At 46.1% G+C, this 21,679-nt stretch overlaps 1 protein-coding gene across 4 annotated transcripts in view; it reads right to left on the reverse strand.

Moving 5' to 3' along the window:
• Positions 1-21,679, reverse strand: part of ITPR1 (inositol 1,4,5-trisphosphate receptor type 1) — a 164,397-nt gene that overhangs the window by 116,477 nt on the left and 26,241 nt on the right. For all 4 annotated transcript variants that reach the window (XM_056501261.1, XM_056501259.1, XM_056501263.1 and 1 more), the window contains one exon: positions 3,234-3,349. In XM_056501261.1, the coding sequence (XP_056357236.1) occupies positions 3,234-3,349 (116 nt within the window). The remainder of the gene's footprint in view (positions 1-3,233; positions 3,350-21,679) is intronic.

Below are 21,679 nucleotides of genomic sequence, written 5' to 3' on the forward strand. Positions count from 1 at the left end.
AAAAACAGTGAGCATCTGAAAGAGCCTAATTTCCTCTTTCTCCAGTTTCCAACAGCGTAATTTCCAATTCCCTTTTTCAACTGTTTGGGGAGATAAACACACATCATTAAGCAACTTGTAATTTGGGTACAATTGGACAAAATTCTGGAATAAAACATGAGATGAAAAAAGCTCAGACAAGACAGAGGGCAGATACCTAGGGGGGAAAGGTGAGAAAGGGATGGGTAACAACTCCAGCCAGGAATTTTATTTTCCTTTCTACTGATCTCTACACAAACTGAATGAAAGAACCTCAACTTTGTTTCTTTATTTTCCTTTGCCAGTACAGGCTCCAGTTGCCCTCCAGGCTGTGTTTTTCTGGAGACCCCAATGTACAAATGCCCACTGCAGCTCTGGATTTGGGAGTTCCCCACTCCCCACACCTGGACTTGTGCTCCCCAAGGTGATGGATCCTCTGTGCCACAGCTGAGCACTCCTGCATCACACTGACAGGGGAAGGAAAGGGGAAAACCCTTGCAAAATTAAATTATTGTAAGAACACAAAGACCTAATTAATAATTAACAATGAGCCTCTTGCCACTCTTGTTTTTAAAGTGAGCTATTTGTCCCAGGCTGCTTTTAAACAATTTCATTTGGAAAATAACTTCTCCTTAACTTTAGAGGAAAGGTGATGAATTAAAAACATAAATCTGTATTTGCTTTAACTGCTATCTGGAAGTGAAGAGCAATTTAAAATTGGACTTTTAGGAGGCTGAGCATCGATTATGGGTTGGTTCTCAGGTCTCAAGGACTGTGGTGGGTCCAGGTTTCCCTTGGAGAAAGAAAGTGCTCACAGCTCCTCACTACAGTGAAGTACCAGGACAAAGGAGCAGCTACTTGCACACTGTTAGAGAATTTCATCAGCTCCAGCTCACTCAAACTGTGCTATTTTTAGCTGCTGTGCTAGGTATGAAAACTGGCTTCTTGCTCCAGGAGAACCTGAGATACAGCTGCTCTTTCAAATTCAAAATTTTATTCAGTCATGCAATGCAACACAATTTTCTCTGTATTACTAAAATACAGCCTTTTTTGCTTGATTTCCCATTATTCAGTCACGAAAAATGTTTCCTCAAGACATCAGAGCCCTCCCAAACAACAGCAACTACAGCCAGGACTGCCCTGCTACCCTGGTTGCTACATTTATTATAAATACAGAAAACTTTTTTTTTTTTCTGTGAAAGTACAAGTAGGACTTAGGATGTACTTCAAAAGCACCCCCAGACCTGACAGTGACTCCAGGAGAAGCACTTTTCTGGCCACTAGATGTCAGCTCCTCAAGCAGCTCGGATGCTGCGACCAGAGAGAGACAAGTGTCCCAGATTTTAAATCCCTTAAATGGCATTAACTTAAAATAACCTGACCTCAGCATGGAGTGCTCCGTGGCAGACAATAAATTCCACCAGCAGACAAACAGAAGCCAAAAAAGGCAAGTGATGATGATGAACACATCTTGCATCATCAGCTGCCTTGGAAATGCTCTGATAAAGAAATCTCATCCTGGAGCACAGCACAGGGGGCAGAGCACTCCAGCAAGTGGGAAAGGTGACCCATGGACACAGGACTGGCAGGAAGAAGTTCTGACACGAGTGATGTCCATGGGACACAATTATTGTCAAGCCCTGGGTCACTGCACTGATTGGTCCCATCAGACTTCATGTCCAAGTGATGTAAATTAAATAATCCCCAATAAAATTGTAAGGCACTCAAATCCTTCCTCCAAATCAAGCAAGGTCTTGGTGGGACATTTCTGTGCAAACATTACAGGCCTCAAGCTAATCCTGGGAAAATCTCATCCTGGAAGAATCTCATCCTGTATTTCCAGGACACAAAAGGGTCAAGTGTCAGGTGAGTGGGGACAGGTCCCAAACACCAGCACTGGGATGTGCTTAGGGGAGACATCTCCACATGAGAATGTAATCCAGGGCAATTCCAATTTTCTTCTACAAACTGCAGTATTTAGATTGTTTTCTGTAAAAACCCATGAACTCTCCCTGCTCCTCATACACCCAGGCAGCCAACCCCAACACCCACATCACTCCAAACCTGCTGCCACAGCCACAGCCCACAGCCCAGGTGAGGCAGCTTTGTGCTACCAAAATACCTTTGTCCCTGCCAAGCTGATAGTTTTGGGTTATAAATACATTTCTTGAAGCAGGAGGAGTCCACCAGTGGGTCTTTGTGAAGAGCAGGAGCGAGGCAGCCATATGGCAATCAGCAAGTGACACTCTCCTACAGGGCCATTTCATATTCCAGGCTACAATGAGCTTAATATAGGCTTAAAGAGCCTAAAAATATTTAGAATTGTAATTTTGACATGAAGTACTCCAGCTATGTAATTTTAACATAAACACTGAGTTTATTTAACTCTAAAGTCAACAGATGGTATTTAAGTTAAGTTGGCTTTTTTTTATATAGGAGCTCTAAAAACAGCAATCAACTGCCTTACTGAGTTTTCAGCTGCTGAATGTCAACATTTTACCCAGAAAATATTAAATACTGCACGCTAATACGGAAGCAGAGGCTGTCTGGCCTTATAATTACTCATAATTACCCATCAACCTTCCCATGTATCAACAGCACTGATGTTTGTTTGAGCAGTCCCAATAGATTGATCAGAGCAGCAGCTCCTGATTTCCCATGCTGAGATGCAGTGCCTGAGACTCCCCTGTGCAATTGCTTCAGGAATGCCTTTTTAATGCTTTTAATGCCCAAAATGCACCATCATCTGTACCACAGGGTAAAGACAAGAGCTGCCAGGGCTACCCCAGAGTCATGGACACAGAGCTTGAGCAGGAGCAGGAGGGGTTCTGTCCACTCTGTGTGACACAGACAGAACCCTGGGAATGGCTGGAGCTGGGCTGAGGAGGTTTGGGGTGGATTTCAGGGAAAGGTTCTTCCCCCAGAGGGTGCTGGGCACAATCCCAAGGCTGCCAGAGCATTGGACAACACTCTTGGGGACAGGGTGGGATTGCTGGGGTGTCTGTGCAGGGCCAGGAGCTGGGATGATCCCTGTGGGTCCCTCCAACTCAGCTCATTCCATGATTTTGTCACAAACCACAGGACTGAAGACTTGGAGCAAACACCTCCAAAGGAATCCTGCACTCGGTGCCTCCTCATGAGTGTGCCAAGCTGGAAACCCTTATTTCATTTCATGGATGGGGGTGCTGAGGGGAGGATCCTGCAGGGATACTCACATGCAGCTTGTTGAGCAGCACAGCATCCGTGGTGCTGTTGGCTCCTGGCTTTGCTGCCTTCCAGAACTGCTTCTGCGCCGAGTAGCGGTTCATGGGACACAGCTTGAACAGGCAATCTGCAACACAGCAACAAACAGGGATGGTGCAGCCACTCAGAATGAGCTGCACTCTTGCTGCTAATGCTCTCCAAATATTCCAGTGGCAAGGAAAGCTTTATAAACAAATTCCAAAAAGCTCCTGATCAGACAAATGCTTTTCTGAGCGACAGGAATGCTGCCCCATGAATGATAAAAACTAACTGCTGCTGCCAACATCTGATGCAAGAGCAGAAAATTTATAACTTGTCCCAGTCAAAAACAGTACCAGACTAAAATGGGAACACGTTCCAGTGCTTTCCCAGGCAAACAGACTTGGTTTCTGCACTTTCAGCTTGGAGTTTCTGTACTTCAGCAGGTAAACTCCATCAGGTTGGAGGGGTTTGTTTTGGATTTTTTCACTGCTGCTGTTGTGAGTTTATTTTTACATCAAATCCCTTCTATTGCTAAGGAAAACTGGGCAAAAAAAAAAACAACAGGAGAAACTCCTCACCTAATGAAGTGGCAGCAACATAAAATACCCTCAAACAAGAGCCTGCACAAGCACAGGCATTCGAGGCATGGCTTGAGGTAACATCAAACCCCTCAGGGTGTCAGGTTCTATACCCAATGCAGCAACACAGTTTATTTAACATTCTGCCAGGCAAAAGTCAGGAATCACAGCTCATTAGTCTTATTAAAAATACATTTCTGTATCAGAGATGCTAACTTATCAGTAATAAACCCACATGAGCTGCAGTGACTGCTTTTCCTCCTGCTGTCGCTAAGCAACGGAACACGCAAAAAAATAAATTCAGCTATTCAAAGGCAGGGCCTAAAGTAGCAGCTCAGAAGTTCAAACAAAGTGCCAGAAGAGGCAGGAGGCAGTTCCCAGCCTCTCTGGCAGCAGTGATGGAAGGCTCCAGGTTCACATGGCCTTTCCAGGCTCCTGGTGCATCCCTCCAGCCAAGCAGCACAATCTGGGAAGCAGCAAGGTGAGGAGAAACCCACCTGGGATAGTTTATCCATGGAAAGCAGAGCTGCTGGTTCATGGGCCCTCTGGAGGAACTCCAACCAGAAAGGGAGAAACCCCATGCTGGAGACAGGTCTTGGCAGCTCTGCCAGAGGCTGCAGCTGCTGAAGGGGCTGAGACAGAGCTGGAGATTTCACCTCTGGATGCTGCCTGAGATGGACACCATCACTCTGCTCATGCCCTTCCTCCAGAAGAATCCCAGGATGGTTTGGGCTGGAAGGACCTTAGAGATGATCCCGCTGCACCCCAGCTGACCAGCCCAGGACCCCCACAACAGATCCCATGGCAGGAGCTGGGCATGGCACTGGGAGCCTTTGACATGGCACTGGGGAAGGACAGAGCTCAGGGGAGGCTGAGCTGCATCTCTGCAGAACACAGCTCCACTTCCACCCTCACTGCCAGCCTGGGGCTGCTGAACCTCCAGGAAAAGTGCAAACCACACTTCCCAGGTTTGTGCTCTTCACCACTTCTTCCATTTCCATCAGGATGATTCACAGAGATTGACAGCACAGCAGAGATTCAAAGAGCCACTGCGGGCTGGCACTCCCAGCTAAGGCTCTGCATTGTAAGCAACACACCAGTTATAAAATTTTCTATTTTTGCTTAAACCATCAGTTCACACAATGACAGCAATTAACACACAGAACTGCAGAGAAGAATTAATTGTAGGCTAGATTTAGTCACAGTGCACTTCTTTCCATGCTTTTCAGTCAAGAAAGTTGTCAAGTTAGACTTAACTTCCAAATTGTTAGCTGCAAGTAACCCCCTCTTCCTGCCTGAAGCACCAGAGAGTGCTACAAGAGTCTGACCCAGTCCAGTGCACGAAAGGAAAACATTAACATGTTTTCCTTAGGTTTTCTCCCTAGTAACAAAGCTACAGATCTAAAACAAACAATGAAAAGCACCCAATATTTTTTTTTCCTAGTATTTGTTCTATGAAATCTGTTTCTGAAGTGGGTGAGAAGTTCAACTTGGCTTTATTCACCTTCATATGGCCACCAAATGCTTTTTGCCACAGGTCAAACTACATGAACTTTATGGCCAGAAGACTTTGAGATCTGCAGACCCCACTGCCCTGGATGTTTACAAAGTCAAGGATGTGCTGGCTGAGTACCACCATGGTCATTGATCTGTAACCCACAGCCCTGATGACTGTGCAAGATAAACCCATGCTTGTCACACACCATCCTTATGGAATTTAGGCCTCTTTCTGTAACAGGAGCCAAAATTCCAAAGCCAGAAACTAAAAGTGAAGCCAAAGCAGCCCAAACCATCAGCTCCCTGCTCCACTCAGTGACTCGAGCAGCTTCAGCCACATAGGAAAGGTGATAAATAAAGAATTACTGCACAGTAACGACATCTTTTTATAGACTGTTTGTTGCATATTAACCAGGAAGGAATGCATTTTCCTTTCAGATCTTCATGATATACAGTGAAAAATGGCAGAATTGCACAATGAAGAAGTATAAAAATAAACTACTACGTCACTGTTGATGAAATGATGACACATCAAGCCTGAACAGCCAACGAAGGTCCTGCAGGAGAGAGGGATTGCATAATCCTACACTACCCCACCAGGATGATGAATGCTACATGGGCACACAGTAAGTGTGCATGTCAGGGCTCCCCAGATAAATCCTGCTTTCCCTCAGCGACTGCTCTGCGTGGAATGAAGAGGCTGCACCTGCAGCACGTGAGGGATGAACATCCCACTGCTGGGACACTCACAGCCCCCGTGGGCTCTGCCACCTGCAGCTCCCCAGAATATCACAGCCAGGATTGGTTACCCTCTGCATGCACCAGCAGCACAGAGGCAGCAAAAGCCAGAAACCCCCGTGTTCCAAAGTATTTTGGGGCTCAAGGAAGAGGGAAACTTGCCAGCAATGTTATTCCAACTGTCAATTCCTTCCACCCCACTTGTTCTTCTCCCTTCTACATTCCCTTCTTGATTAGACTGAGCTCCTTCCCAACCTAGCACAGATTCCAAACTTCCAGCCCTTTCCTCCAGTCCAAACCCAAGCAGCCACATCTCAAACTCCCAATTCTTGCTCTCAAAGCACAATGAAAAACCTGACAAAGACTGAGCTGCTTCTTTTTCTTACAATAGATTCCACCACATATTTAGGCCATTTTTAGGTAGTACATTAATAATTTGAAAACATAAAGCAATACTTGCCCAAAATTGCAAATACCAAGGTTAGAAAGGCTGAAATGATATGGAGAAGGGAGTTGAGTATTTCAGAGCCCACCCAAGACATCATCACCTTTCACACAAACCTGCCTAGAAACACCCAAGTCAAACATTCCCATGCAATTCCAGCCTGCCCTTCAGAGGCTTTTCCCTGTTTTGGGCTCTAAGTGTTGGCATTATGTCAGTTCTAGCCTTGGCCTACAGGACAGCTCAGAAAGCTCCTGCACAGGCACTGCTGACACCCAAAACTCAGCAATATGAACATCAAACACCTTTCAGAGGATGGCAAAGATCCATGGAATGTTCTGGACTGGAAGGGAGCTCAGAGCTCATCCATCCCACCCCTGCCATGGCAGGGACATCCCCACTGTCCCAGCTGCTCCAAACCCCATCCAGGCCCTGCCCACCCTCCCAGGGAAGGATTTCACCCCAATATCCCATCCAGCCCTGCCCTCTGGGAGCCCTTTCCCCTTGTAGTCTCTCCCCTATTTTTTTTTTAGCTCTTTCAGGTGCCATCCTGGCTGCTGGCAGAGCTCAGCTCAGTTTTGGGGCCCCAGCCCATTCTCCTCCCTCTGCCCCTCTCCAGCACACAGAGAGATCTGGAAGCAGTTTCAGCTCCAGCTAGGCTGGTTGTGCAATCCACCACTCATCATTTTTTCCAAATCTCCACTGCCTATTTTAAGCACTTAGAAGGTCTTCACCAACTTTTCTGCAGTTGGAGAGAGCAGGAATCAAATACTTTGTTGGCAACAAAAAGGTGTGTCGTGTTATTTCGGGTTTTAAACCCAGACTCTCCAAAATGCCAACTGGAGAAAGGTAAGAACCAAGAGAAATTACTCCCCCTCGCAAAAACCAAACTTTAGGGTGCTTTCAAATGAGGGAAATCTTATAAAGATGAAGATCTTTAAATAAGTCACTTACAAATCCACTGAATATTTAACACCAACACAGCTGTTTCTTCATTACTTGGAAAAAACCAAACACATTTTTGCACAGCAAAACTAAAATTAAAAGAAAGCCAGCAATCCCCTGCTGAAATTTAGCATTTTCTCTTCTGACTTTTCTATACTTAGATACCTGATATTTTCCCAAGGCCAATGCCTGCTCACTGGAGAGAATAAACACACAGATAGTATCTTCTCTTTTATTTTAAATATGAAAGAATAGCAGCAATGAAGAAGTAAGGTAGCTGGCAATGATGGAGATACTGTAAACAGAAATTGTTGACTTTGTATTTACGAAATTGCACAGCTTTAATACACTCACAAGGATGGTAATGCTCCACCAGATGAGGAGTTTATTTGAAGACAAAATGAAGACCTCTCTTGTGCTCAAATGCAGTATTTTCTCACAGGAGACTGAGAGAATAATACAAAATGCACATATTCAATCACAGACAAGTTTCACCTTTTCAGAAACACTTGGATTTCTCCATCGTCTATTTCTATACTTGTTCCTTCTGAGATTTAAAATTAATAGATGACAGCCCTAAGAGGTTCAAAGAATATAGAACAAAAGCAGCCACAGAAATGTGTTGATTATTAATCATTCCTGCATTTCCATGAGGAGGGAGAAAAAAGAACCTGATCCTACTGAAATGACTCTCTCTGTGATGAGAAGACATCCTTTCATTTTCAATTTGCAGTGACCAAGCTTTGCTGGGAGCAGACCAGCTCGGATCAGAAGAGGGTTTTTGTGTCCCCATTCTAGGATTCTATCCCATCCCTCTGCAAGGCAGCCCAGTCACTCAGGATCCAAACCCTGAACTAACTGCATGACAAAATTTATTAGTGGTTTCTGCTGTGGTGACGTCTGTAACCTCCCTGCTTTGTGCTGCTGCATCTTGTGTTTCAAGGGCTTTCAATGCTGGGCTTTTTAAAGCAGAATAAAGGGGGAAAATCACCCTTGCAACCAACATTTAAATTGAGAGCGTGCACCATTTGTGATCTAAATATATTTTAATTTTTATGTTAAAATAACCACCCTCAACTCCTATCTGCAAGACACGAGGGTAACCACCCTCTTGCCATTATATCCATTTATGCAAATCCCCACCAATGGGAATTGCTGCTTCATTTGTTCAAGCTGTAACAACACAGGAAATAATGTAATTGTTATCAACTTGGAGCTGAGCTATCAAAGCAAAGGGAGAAGACTGAACAGAGATTTCAGAGAGAGAAAAATTATCTACCCTAGAGCTGGACACTGAATATCAATGTCTGCTAAAGCTAAAGCTGACCTGAGAAATGCACCTTTAAGTAAACACCTTGTGTTCCAAAGAGTTCAGAACACAGCAGTGTTTGTTTTATTTCTACACGTAACCTCTTTGGTCTCCTTCAAAAAGAAAACTGCTACTCGAAAAGAGAGAAATATTTAGACACTGGATATACAGGCAGTTCCAAAAGGAAACATTTGCAGGAAAGACCAGATGCTTTTTTCTATCTCTGGTACTGAGAGAAGATGCTGCGTGAAAACACAGAGCCAGAAGGGAGAGCAGCACAAGTAGAAAGGAAAAAAACCCTAAACCCCAGAGATTTAACTACAACATATCCCATCTGACATCCATTCAGGCTAAAAAAACAAGAAAACCATTCCTCTCCTTGCCATCCTGCTGGATAATGTGTCCCTGGATGGGCAACACTGGCCACAAGAGATGTGAGATGACAGAACACACAAGTTCCCCAGGGAAAGCTCTCAGGGACACAGTGAATGCAGCAGGTGCCCCTGGAGGCATTAAGGTACAGCCTCATTTATGGACACAAAGGGTAATTTCAACCAGGAGAAGCTACTTAAGAATCATCTCTTTATAAATCATCAAAGCACCTTGATGGCTCCTGGCTAATAACAGATACAAGTAAAAAAAACCTCTTTTTATTGAGGAGAGGTGAAAAGAGAAGAAAAAACCTCAGGTGAGGGGTTCAGAGCTGCACACATTAATGTGAGTTAAGCCAGGATCCCAAGGATCCCCAGTGAGTGTTCCTGTCTCAGCTCCATCTCTGGTCAGCATGAAAACAAACCCTGAACAAGAGACTGAAAGGCCATCCCTTCCTCTGCCTCACAAGCACTGAAAATCAATTTTCACACACAAGGAGAAGGATTCGTACTTTATGTGCAGAGAATTCAGCAAACTGATGTCACATGAGCTGCAGAAGCATTTGTAAGTGAATTGTTGTGGCTCCAGCCTTTGTCCCAGCCTGAGAGCTGGATCCTTGACCCAGGAAACCATTCCCAAATCTCCATTTAATAATTTCCATGACAAACCTCCCTGTGAGACACCAACACAATTCTCAGGACGGGAACCCTGCGACGTTCCCTCCTCAAAATCTTTGGGGCTTTTCAGTCTACATTTCACCCTGGAAGTAAACCAAAGCATATTTATTTTTTGGCCACATTTCATTTAATTTTGGCTGCTCACTCCTTGGATTTCACTCTCACATTTGCTTCTTCACTTGCTCCTGCTTTTCCGGATTAAAGTTCCTGCAGAAAACAGGGCAGGAAGTGGGGGCAGGAGGCAGGGAGAGCTTGGAAGCTCTGAGCACAGGAAGAACAAGGAAGATCAAATTTCAAACCCCCTCTGGAAGCATCAGTGTTGACCAGCATGGAAAGAACACTGTTGTTCTATTAGACAGAGCTGACTGCACAGCATAATAAAAGTCACTTCTGCTTAAAAATGTCTCGTGTGCGTGTCACAGGGAATGAAGCACCACAGCATCATGCAAGAAAAAAGGCAAATTTTTCAGCTGTTCAATAAAGCAGCTCCATTTGCAGCTCTTAAATGGATTTGGCTTAAAGAAAAACTGCATTGCCAAAAGAAAGATGTAGGGAGATTAAATAAATATTTGATAATATTATTGAGGCCTTGGTTGGAAGAATAAGAGAAATAATAAAATTGAATTTAGTGCTTCAATTTTTCTTATGCTAATGAAGCACTTGGGATCCCTTGCTTGAATTATTTGTTTGTTTCTTCCCTTCTGCACCAGGTGCTGCCCTCCTGAACTCCTGCAGAATTCCAAAAGCAGGTTCAGAGGGCTGGCAGCCCCTTGGGGAGCTCCCTCAGCCCATCCCTCCCCTCCAAGGGCAGAATTTCCTCCATTCCTGGCATAACACCTGAAGTGATCCCTTCCAGCACTCCACTGTTTCTGTATCTAACCTATTCATTTCTACAGTTTCATGCCATGATTTTTTTCTCTTCTCCACAGGGGCACAGCAGGAGAGAATTTCTCCCTCTCCCAGCAATGTCTGCAGGGTCCTGTCCCACAGATACCAAGATGTAAAACTGGTCAGTGGCATTCCTGCCCATTTCCTTCCTGGATTTTCTCTCTTGTTCTGGAAGTACAAGAAACTTCACTTGAGGCTCTGCAAGAAAGCAAAACTGGAAAAAAACAATTACTGTTTTTTAGCAATGTTTCTTCTTCTGTATTTTCCAACTGCAGTTCTTCTCACAGCACACCACTGACAACTCCTTTTCAGCCACAGTTCCCACACCATGGATGCTTCCCTATGCACTGCCACGTGCCCACCCTCCTCTCTCTGCAGAGAGAGACTGAGAGCAGTCTCTGGCAGATCTGAGTGAATTCCCAAGCTGGTGTCTCCTCTGCAGAGCCCACAGAGCACAGCCAGCTGTGACCAACACTGCGGGCAGACACGGGCAGCACTCAGGAGCTCTGAGCTGCCAAAGACGTTCAGCTTTCCAGAAACTGGCTTAATAGAGCAAAGACCACTGCAAAAAACCCTTAACTGCCTCACCTATAGGAAACAACAGGCTGGAGCTGAGCAGAGCAGAGAGTGCTGCTGCCCAGGCAAACCCAGCAGAACAGCTCTGCCCACATCTGTTCCGAGTCTGGAACTTTTATTCCTTTCTTTCTTTTGCTGGGCTTGAGTCTTCCACCTCCCGAAGGCCTCTCCCTTCCCTCCACTTTAAACAGTCCCCATCCCTCCTGGCAGGGGCCCAGAGATGCTCTGCTGAGGCCCATCAAGTGATGCAGCTCAGTCTGTCCAGGCTGGCTCGGGCGCTGGGCGCCGCTTCCCCTCCCGGGAACACGCGGAGAACGCCAACAAATCATGCAGCTAATTAAAACCTGGCCTCCAGAACCTAATTCAGCACTGAAGGCTGCACTCTGGAAGTCATTTTAATAAGCAGGTTATGCTGACAAGGTGCATATACCCCATAAACACAAGTGCTGCTGTATATTGCCTCGGCAAGGCAGACAGTTACACAGAGAGTGAAACAGCCAAGCACTTCTAAAAATCACAATATTCCAGTCCGACAGCAGTTAAGAGTTAAGCTGTGCCAGCACCGCTGCTGAAACACAATCCAAGGCTTTAGAGATCAAAAATGAAAGTGGAAAACAGTCCCTAAAGCAGTGTAAGGGCCTGCTGCAGGCAGGGTGAGGAGCTGAGCTGACCAAAAAAGGGAAGCGAGCGGCGGGAGCCAAGGCAGCAGAGCCCTGGATGGGGACAGCAGACAGCTGGATCCAGGATGGGAGGCAGCCAGCACGGATGGGCTGCACTGCAGATGGGGAGAAGAAATGTTCCACGGCCCTGGGAGGAAGCAGAGGCTGCCAGGAGGGGCTGCAGGCGCTCACCCCACTGGCAGCACGTCCTTGGGGGCTCTGTGGGGCTGGAGATGCAGGGCAGCCACTGCCAACAGGGAAACCCCAGAGACTGAGAGAGGCACCCACGGGGGACTGGCCATCACCTGAAGCACCTGAGTGTGTGTGACTGTGCCTCAGTGTGCCCAAGAACCACTGCGCTGGAAAAGACCCTCAAGATCAAGTCCAACCCATCCCAACACCTCAAGCACACCATGGTACCCAATGCCACAGCCAGTCTTTTCTTAAACACATCCAGGGATGGTGACTCCATCACCTCCCTGGGCAGACCACTCCAGTACTTCATCACTCTTCCTGTAAAAAACTCTTGTCTAACATCTAACCCAGATTTCCCTGAAGGCAAAGTCAATCCCAGCCCCCAGGGATGCTCCGTGTGTCCCACAGGGATGTGATTCACCTGCTGCACAGAGCTGCCCACGTGCTTCCACAAACACTGAGCTGCTAAAGACAAACTGCTCCTTTCTCAGCTTCAACTGAGCTGTTGTTTTCTTTTTTCATTTTTAAACACATGAATGTAATTCAATTTATTTCTGCCTGCTCTACTGGCTCACTGTCTTCCAGCAAAGGCAGCGGAACACACGATCATCCATCTCAGGGATGTTCCATACACGCTCCCAGTGTGAGCCTGCTGCAGAAATAAACACTCTGTTAACTTGCTGTCTATTTTCCAACACACAGAGCAGCTTCTCTGGCTCCTTGGTTTTTCACAGCTGATTATCTCCCTGGAGAACAGGGTGTAAGAGCCCACAGGAACACCAAAACTTAATGGGATAATCCAAGGAGTTAAAACACACCTGAAAAGAAAACCACAAGTTTCACTTCTTTAACTCCATGTGCAAAGAAGTCTGGGTTTAGGTGCTGACAATGCCTCCCTTATTGCCCTGAAATCCTGGAGACAAAAATGACCAGTAAAAAGAATATCCTGTGTGTGTGTCTGAAAACTCTACAGAAAATAAATGTATTCAAGCTGGTTTGTGCTACAGCTATTTAAAATCTCCCTTTTCCACAAAGAACAATAATTAGGTATTTTCACTGTTTTCAGTCATCTTTCAAGCTGCCTTACTGACACAATGGTAACACATGAATCAGTGAGGGAGAGTGCTGGATTCAGAAGTGATGGATGGGCTGGAAAATTATTAAATAACACCAGCTGCACCACTGAAGGCATCCTACCCACATCCACCCAGAGTCAGCAAAGACACACAAATCTGGCTCACAAACACCACCTCTGTCAGTAGCCTCAGAGCAGAAATAACCTTCCAAGTTGAGAAAAATGAACTGAAATTTTCTTTTAACACTGTCTGCTCCTTTCCGTTCTCTTCCTTCATTTGTTTCAATCTCTGTCTTTATTTCCAGTTATTAATTCCATGGTAATTGCATTAGAACTGCTTTCTGGTTGTGTCAGGTGCTCCAGTCTCTACTTCCAGATCTACACCACTTCTGTGCCTTGGTCTGCAGGATTTCAAGTTTCAAATTAATGTAACCAGGTTTCAGCTGAACTTTCCTTTTCTGCACAAAATCCCGGTGTTCAGAAACTGCAGCAGCACGAGGTAGCACAGTCCTATGTCACTCACCTGTTGACCCACAACCTTTGGAAAAAATAAGACAGCTCCCATGTCACAAACCAGACACAAGTTATGAAATCTGGATTGCAAGTGTCCTTGGTATTAGAGATACTCAAAAAATAGATTCAGAAATAAACTGTTTCAGCAAATCCCAAATGAATTTTGGATCAGAAACATCAGAAAACTGATGTTATCCAAAGGCTCCATCATGGGAAGTGCCAACAGTCCTGATGAAGTATCTGAACCTTATTCCAAGATAAATGGTACAAAGAAAACAAAAATTCCCCTCAAAACATCTGAGGATATGGAAATTATGTAAAAAACCAAAAAAAAAACTACATGAAAAAGATGTGAAAAGCTGATTATCTGCATGAGCACTTGGGACTTTCTATGTGTATTTCCCATTTCACTGAGATGTTGTGAAGAGAACACCACTGGAGCAATGAGCTGAATTTGTCTGCCAGGTCTCTGGACTTTTAAAAGTGAAGCTCATGATACCAACTATGCCTTCTCTTTGCCCATTGAAAATATTCCAGAAGTCTGCTAACACACAAACTGCATGTTAGGTATTTGCAGAACAAATCCACTGTTTTTTATTAAAGAGCACTTAAGATACTAGATGAAAGTGAAAAGAAAAACTTCTTATGGGTCTGAACAAAAGATATTGGCTGGCACAAACTCAGTGGATTGTATTTCCACAACCAAGAGCCCTTGCAGAAACAGAGAACCATTAATGAACAGGAGTGTCACGGGTTCCACTGTGCACATTTCCCCTCCTGCTCATTCAAAAACCTTTGAAGGCTTTTTTACGAGGTGCAGCCATTGCAAGTGTGGTTAAAAACGTGACAAAAACTCTGTATTTGAGGAGAAGCAGATGAGCTGCTGCAGAACCACGTGCACTGCAGAGCAGTTCCTGAGCCAAATCACTTCTGTGACACTGAGAATAATGCTGGTTTTTACAAGGCAATACTGAGGCTGGAAGGGTGACAGCAGGTCAGGGCAGGGACAGAACAGTGCTGCACACTTGAGCAGATCTGCTATTCCAGCCCTGGGCTGCACTACCACAGACACTGCCAAGTGTTACAGTTTTCATGCACATTATCTCCTTTTCTTTGATGGAACATGTCTGGAGAGTTGTCATCAGCTTGCCCACACTCTCAGACACTGTGTCCCACGTCTGGGGACACAAATGACCGCTAAATTAGAAAGCTTCCAGCCTGCACTCCAGGGCTGCCCGTGGATTCTGAGTGACTCCAAACACCCCAACCCCACCCCAGAGAACAAGACTGTCTCACCAAACATCCCTGCGTGGTACTTTTCCTAATGAATACACCCAAACAGCTGCTGAGTACAAGCCTTAAGCCATATGCCTGTTACATACACAAATCAACTTTTTCACTAAAAATATTTAAACTGAAACTGTTGATAAACCCACTGTGATGGAGCAGATGGATCTGTCAGTTCACCACCAGAACACCCTTTTGCTAGATTGAAAATCTGAAGAGGATTTACAAAGGAATAACAGATTAAAAACTTGCAGAGGATTCTCAAAGAAGTAACAGGGATTAAAAGTTTGCAGAGGACTCTCAAAGAAGTAACAGGTTAAAAACTTGCACAGGACTCTCAAAGTAAAAGGGATTAAAAGTTTGCAGAGGACTCTCAAAGAGGTAACAGGTTAAAAACTTGCAGAGGACTTTCAAGAAGTAATAGAGTTGTTCTGTACATCCTTGAAGGGGCAGACCATGAAGGGGCAGAACCACAGAATGAACTTGGCTGGAAAAGACCTTTGAGATCAAGTCCAACCTATGACCAGACACCTCCTTACCAACTAAACCATGGCATTGAGTGCCACAACAATTTTTTCCAATGGGTTTAAAGAGTGCAGAAATGCACACAGGATGGAGAAGGAACTTGAGTGAACCCAAAGGTCCATGAAGGGCACCATGGCCATGCTCTTCACCCTCCTGAGCAGAGCAGGGAAAGGCACTTTGTTCACATCACAGCTCCTCCCTGCCCACCAGCCATGGGAGCTCTCCCCAGGGAACGTGCAGAGCTCTGGGCAGAGGCAGTTCCAGGATTGCCTGCAAGAGCAGGATCCTCCCCCAGAGCCTGCAGCAGCTGCCTCGGCCCACTCCCACCCCACGCTCCCTCCATGGCAACCCCTCCACGCACTGGGAGATTCGGGAGAGAGAGCTCCAGGAGATGGCACAGCACAGGAGCACACCCCTGCACAGCACAGGCACAGGAGCTCAGCCCTGCACAGGCACAGGGGCTCAGCCCTGCACAGGCACAGGGGCACAGGCACAGGAGCTCAGCCCTGCACAGCACAGGCACAGGGGCTCAGCCCAGCACAGGCACAGGGGCTCAGCCCAGCCCTGCACAGGCACAGGAGCTCAGCTCAGCCCTGCACAGGCACAGGGGCTCAGCCCAGCCCTGCACAGGCACAGGGGCTCAGCCCAGCCCTGCACAGGCACAGGAGCTCAGCTCAGCCCTGCACAGGCACAGGGGCTCAGCCCAGCCCTGCACAGGCACAGGGGCTCAGCCCAGCACAGGCACAGGGGCTCAGCCCAGCCCTGCACAGGCACAGGGGCTCAGCCCAGCACAGGCACAGGGGCTCAGCCCTGCACAGGCACAGGGGCTCAACCCTGCACAGGCACAGGGGCTCAGCCCAGCACAGGCACAGGGGCTCAGCCCAGCCCTGCACAGGCACAGGAGCTCAGCCCTGCACAGGCACAGGAGCTCAGCCCAGCCCTGCACAGGCACAGGGGCTCAGCCCTGCACAGGCACAGGAGCTCAGCCCAGCCCAGCACAGGCACAGGGGCTCAGCACAGGCACAGGAGCTCAGCCCTGCACAGGCACAGGGGCTCAGCCCTGCACAGGCACAGGGGCTCAGCCCTGCACAGGCACAGGCACAGGAGCTCAGCACAGGCACAGGGGCTCAGCCCTGCACAGGCACAGGGGCTCAGCCCTGCAGAAATCCCTGCCAGAGGTTGGGCTGGCTCCACATGACCCCCAAAAACCCCAGGTGGGAGCTGGGAGCAGCACCCAGCACAGCAAACCCACACAGGATGCTGTACCACAGCCCCATCACAGATGGGTGAAGAATTCCTGGGGATTCATGTTATTCCAGTGCACACCTTCCTTTCTCAACCATCACAAATCATCCCTATCATTTATTCCCACCGTCCCCAGGCCTCTGAGTGTCAAGCAGGGAATAAAAACATTATTGCAGCCTGACCACAGCCACGTGGTTCCCTCCTGTACAGTCCATTAGCTCTGCTTTGTGTGTATTGACACACAAATTTTGACTATTTTGCTCAGAAATTCCCTTTGATACATTCAAGAACTCTCACTGGGTCTGATGCTCCAGCAAAAGCTCTGGCCAGAACCAACACCATTCCCAAAGAGCTCGAGGACATAAACCAGCACAAGGCAAATCTCACCCTCCAGAAGATTTCATCTTGTGCAGAACTCAGCATTTATCTGGAACAGAAATCTAGATAAGCTTACCTTTACAACTGAAAAATAATAAATATTTATAAACAAACATTCTCCTTCCTACTTACCAATATCAGGGCACTGTGCCTTTACACTTTGAAAATCTAAATATTGGAAGAGTGGTTTAAATTAGCACAGCACACAAGATCCTGCCAGTGAATTATCCACCAATAAAAACCACATTTGGAGGCGGGAGAAACTCTGGGAGCTTCCAACACGCACCACAGAACAGATATTCAAAGTAGCTGAGTCACTGTGGTTTTCTGAAATGAGCCCCCAAACAGGACTTGAAGGAAGGAACATTAAGTGACAAGCACTTCAAAATCCCTGACAGATAAAAGTTTTTCTTTTAAAGTTCCTGAGCTGTTCAGTCTAAGGCTGCAGTTTCTTTACTTCACACTTTTTCCTCCCTTTTATTTTTGGTTTTTGAATACTTTGATATCTAGCTCCCAACACCATGTTTAACTTCAATCCTGCATTAAACATCAGAGTGAGGAGCAGGCTCAGCAGACTTCTAAAAACCCAGAGCAGACAGGCCAATCCAGCATTTCTGCACAGAAAGGCACAAGAAAGAGAACAGCAAATGTCAACACTGGAAACACCTGCAGGGAACACGAGGTACAGCAGGGTGGAATTAATTCAGAGTGAGATGCAGACTGCTCCCCTCAATCCCTCACTGGTTTCAGGCAGGAACAAGCCCTGGTGAAGGATCACAAAGATCCCCAGTACAGCCATCAGGTATGAAAATAACACTGAGAGCTCAAAGAAAGGAACTTCTGCTCAGAAAAATCCCCTGGAAAGGGCCTGAAAGCAAGAATCCATTTTTATGTTGGTTTTTTTTTCCCCCCTAAAGAACTTTACCTTTTCTCTGAGGTTTTGGTTTGTGCTTCTTTTTTCCTGTTGAATTTCAGGAAATTAAAAACTTGGATATTTTCATATTGTTTCTCAGTAAGGGATTCATGGAGAAGTTGGAAGAACAGAATATTTTCTCCAGTTCAGCTCTGAACATTGCTTGACTCATCAGTGGGAAGAGCAAGAACTCCATGTGGATTCCACATCTCATTTTCCTCCCATCCTTACACCCCTCTCCCCACTTAGTGCATGGGCAGCACAGGGAGCTGTGACTCCCCTCTGGAAACACATCCTGAACCAGCTCAGCCCCAGCACAGCTGCAGGGTTTTCCCTCAACCAAACACCCCAGACAGCAGAGAATTAATCCCATTTCTTCCCTTTCAGCTCTCCCTGCTGCTCCTCTGCCTTCAAGGTCCTCCCAGTTCTGCTCAGCACTGAGGATTGGGAACACTGAGCAGCTGTGGTGATCCTCCTGAATCTTTCAAGGTAACTGCACCCAAATATTAAAATACCAACATGAAAACACATCCTCTCAGGTATTTTTCCATCAGATAAAAACTACAAATTAAATGTCAACTGTGATATTAAGATTAAAAGGAGCTGCTGTGAAATATTAGTGGGTATTCACAGCTTAAGCTACTAAAATGAAATATAAAATCATCTCTATATACTGTACTCCTTTCTCCTACAATGTTTATTTGTTTGTAAATACATACAGAAATATATACATGAACCTGTAAGGAGACTGCAACACAAATAAGCTGTTAAAGCCCAGAGTTCTCTGCAGGCAAATTCTCATCCCAACACAGAATTATCATCTGTCAAATTGCCCAAATCTTCACAGAACACAAAAACTTGCAGCACATGACAGGCTGCATATGGAAAAAATTATATTTGGGATTAAGTCTTATAGATCATATTTGAAGGATCTTCTCCTCATTGTCATTCTTCATGACCAAGGCCATCTGCCTGACAGGGAGTGGGAGGAAAGAAATTCTTTACTTATTTTACAGCTTGTCAATGCCAACCAAGAAGGTTATTTGTAAAATCTATATTGCCTTCAGATTTACCTCCAAAGCCCAAGCAGGAGCTCAGGGTGCTGCCATTCCTATTTATTGAGGGTGCAGTTGGCAGCAGGGAAGGATTATTCTCCCTTTGGAGCCCCCATCCCATAACACTGCCAAATGTTCCCAAAGCAAACACAAAATTTTCATTTGTGCATTTCCACCAGGAAAATGTGGTGATCAAGTCACTCTTACAGGACCTCAATTTCTGATCAGTTTTTGTGTGATCACCTGAGTGTGGGACAGCATTTGCTTTTCAATCAACAAGGAAAATGAACTTCTGAAGGTCAGAACAAAGTAAGTCAACACTAACCCCAACAAAGCTGCACCAAAGTATCTGCTCCAAAATTTGCTCAATCCTGGTGTTAAGACATGAGCAAGAAGCCAAAGGCACTGGGATACACTTGCCATAAAAGTCCAATTAAATGTGCATGAAATGCTGTGGTTGGGAAAGGCTCAGTGCTGAAACCATTTGTGACCAGGCAACACCACAGATCCACCACTTGGTGCTGGTAAATCAAAGCTGTGAGTCTGCAGCATTTGCCAGATCAGCTCTGCAACTCCTGCTTTTGGGAGGAGTTTGGGAAAGCACCAAAGTCAACACCAGCTCAGCCCTCCCTGCTCCTGTCTCCCCTCCAGAGGGGACTGAACTCCTCTCCTTCCACGCTGCTGCTGGTTACACTGATTTATTTATCTGCTCAGATTTATTCCCCCTTCTCTGACAATAAAACAGCTGGAATCCCCCTTTGGAGTGGCTCCCAGAGATTTGGGCCACCACCAGCCCCAAGCTCTGCCCCTGGGCTGGCCAAAGCCAACTGGTGCTGCCTGGGGACCACGTGCTGCTCCAAAGGGGAGGGAAAGCATTTTTGCAGCTCTAGCTCAGATTTTTTCCTTTTCAGGATGGCTGCTCCCTCACTTCCTCATGCCTGCAGGTTCTGTGTTTATTTTTTCCCCTGTATAATTTTTAACCTCGACAAATAAAAGGGCTGACATTCACTAAATGCAAGGTCTAAGTGCTGCCAGATTGCTTCTGCATAGCACAGCTCTCTGCATCCTCAACAAAACCCAGCTCAGGCAGAATTTGCTCTGGCTCAGGCAGGGGAGGATCCTGTAGCAGTGTTTTCAGCTCTGTCATGGTTTCTGTGCTTGCAGGAGATTTCTTACTCTGAACATCACTGAGAGCTACAGAAAGGCTCTTCAACCACAACACAAGGAGTTATGTTTTCACTGAACTTCTGTACATTACATAAACAAAACAGATGATAATTGCCAACACTGGGGCTCAGTGCTGTTTTCACAAGCTGGGAATGAAGAAGTGTCAGCCCTAACACTTAAGTCCCTTGAGTCCCTCTCTGAATAGTTGTTCATTAGAATAAAATTGTCCCCACACTGCACTCAGTGTCAATCTGGTGTTTCCACACTCATGTGACACATAAGGCTTCTTTTCCACATTTGTCAGGGGCCACTAAAGCCAATCCAGGATTTTTGCAACTCCCTGCCCCCAGCCAGCCAGTTGCCAAGCAAGAAAACAAACAGTTTATTCCTAAAGATCCAGTCAGGTGCTTTTCAAGATTGACCCCAAAGCAAATTCCTCTCTGGACGGCAAAAAATGCAAAGCAGTTTTCAGAGACAAAAACCCTCAGCAACAGCTCACTTGTTTCCTGGAGTTTGGATCACAAACTCTCAAGTCAGGCAGGAAGGACTGGAGGTTTTTATCCACTCAGGCTCCCAATCAGCAGGAGTTTGACAGATCAGCACTGGCACCTCCATCTCCACCCAGCATGTGAAGAATGCAGCTGGAGGTGCTGGAGCTGTGGCAGGGATTGAAGGAGAGGGATCACACTCAGGTGCTGACACATTAAGCACCACACTTCATCCTGAAGGATGAATCCAGACCCTGCAAGAAGGGCAGAATATTCCATCCCCAGCAGTGTGGGAAGGGAGGAAGGTGTGAGTGGCACAGAGTGTTTGCTGAAGACACCTGGCAAGGTTTGCCTTCCCTCACAGCACATTTTTATGGCTGGCTCTGCTGGCAGCCTCTCCACTTTGCTTCTGACTCTCAAACACAAATACTCACAGCTTCACCTCCCTGAGACACCACCACTGCAGTCAGGACTCTTGCTCAGTGAAGAACAGCCTGGCCAGAAAATCAGAAGTGAAATTATTTAACTTCTGGGTTGGGTTCCTCTTGGACTAATGGGCACAGCACCTGTAAGGCCTCCTTGATACAGGTACTTAGCATATTTATCTCTTGTCTTCTTAAGTAAATAACCTAAATGGAAAATATTTTTGAATTGTAACTCATTTTAAAGTATGAAGCCTTCTTTTGTAAGTAAAATAATTGAAGTTTTTAGTATGAGTTTGCTCCTGCAAGCAGCACAGAACTTGACTTAGTCCTAAAAGCAAGAGAAGGGAGATGATGCAGAACAGACTGAAGAGCTGGACACAGATGGGCTCCCAGGGGTGTCACAGTGCATCCACCTGCTCCCTCTGAAAAACCAAACACCTCAAGGGATGAGAGGAAATCAAACCTGGCCACAGAGAAGTGTCCAGGGCA

This window comes from Oenanthe melanoleuca, chromosome 12 (assembly GCF_029582105.1).
Source record: "Oenanthe melanoleuca isolate GR-GAL-2019-014 chromosome 12, OMel1.0, whole genome shotgun sequence".
NCBI lineage: Eukaryota > Metazoa > Chordata > Aves > Passeriformes > Muscicapidae > Oenanthe > Oenanthe melanoleuca.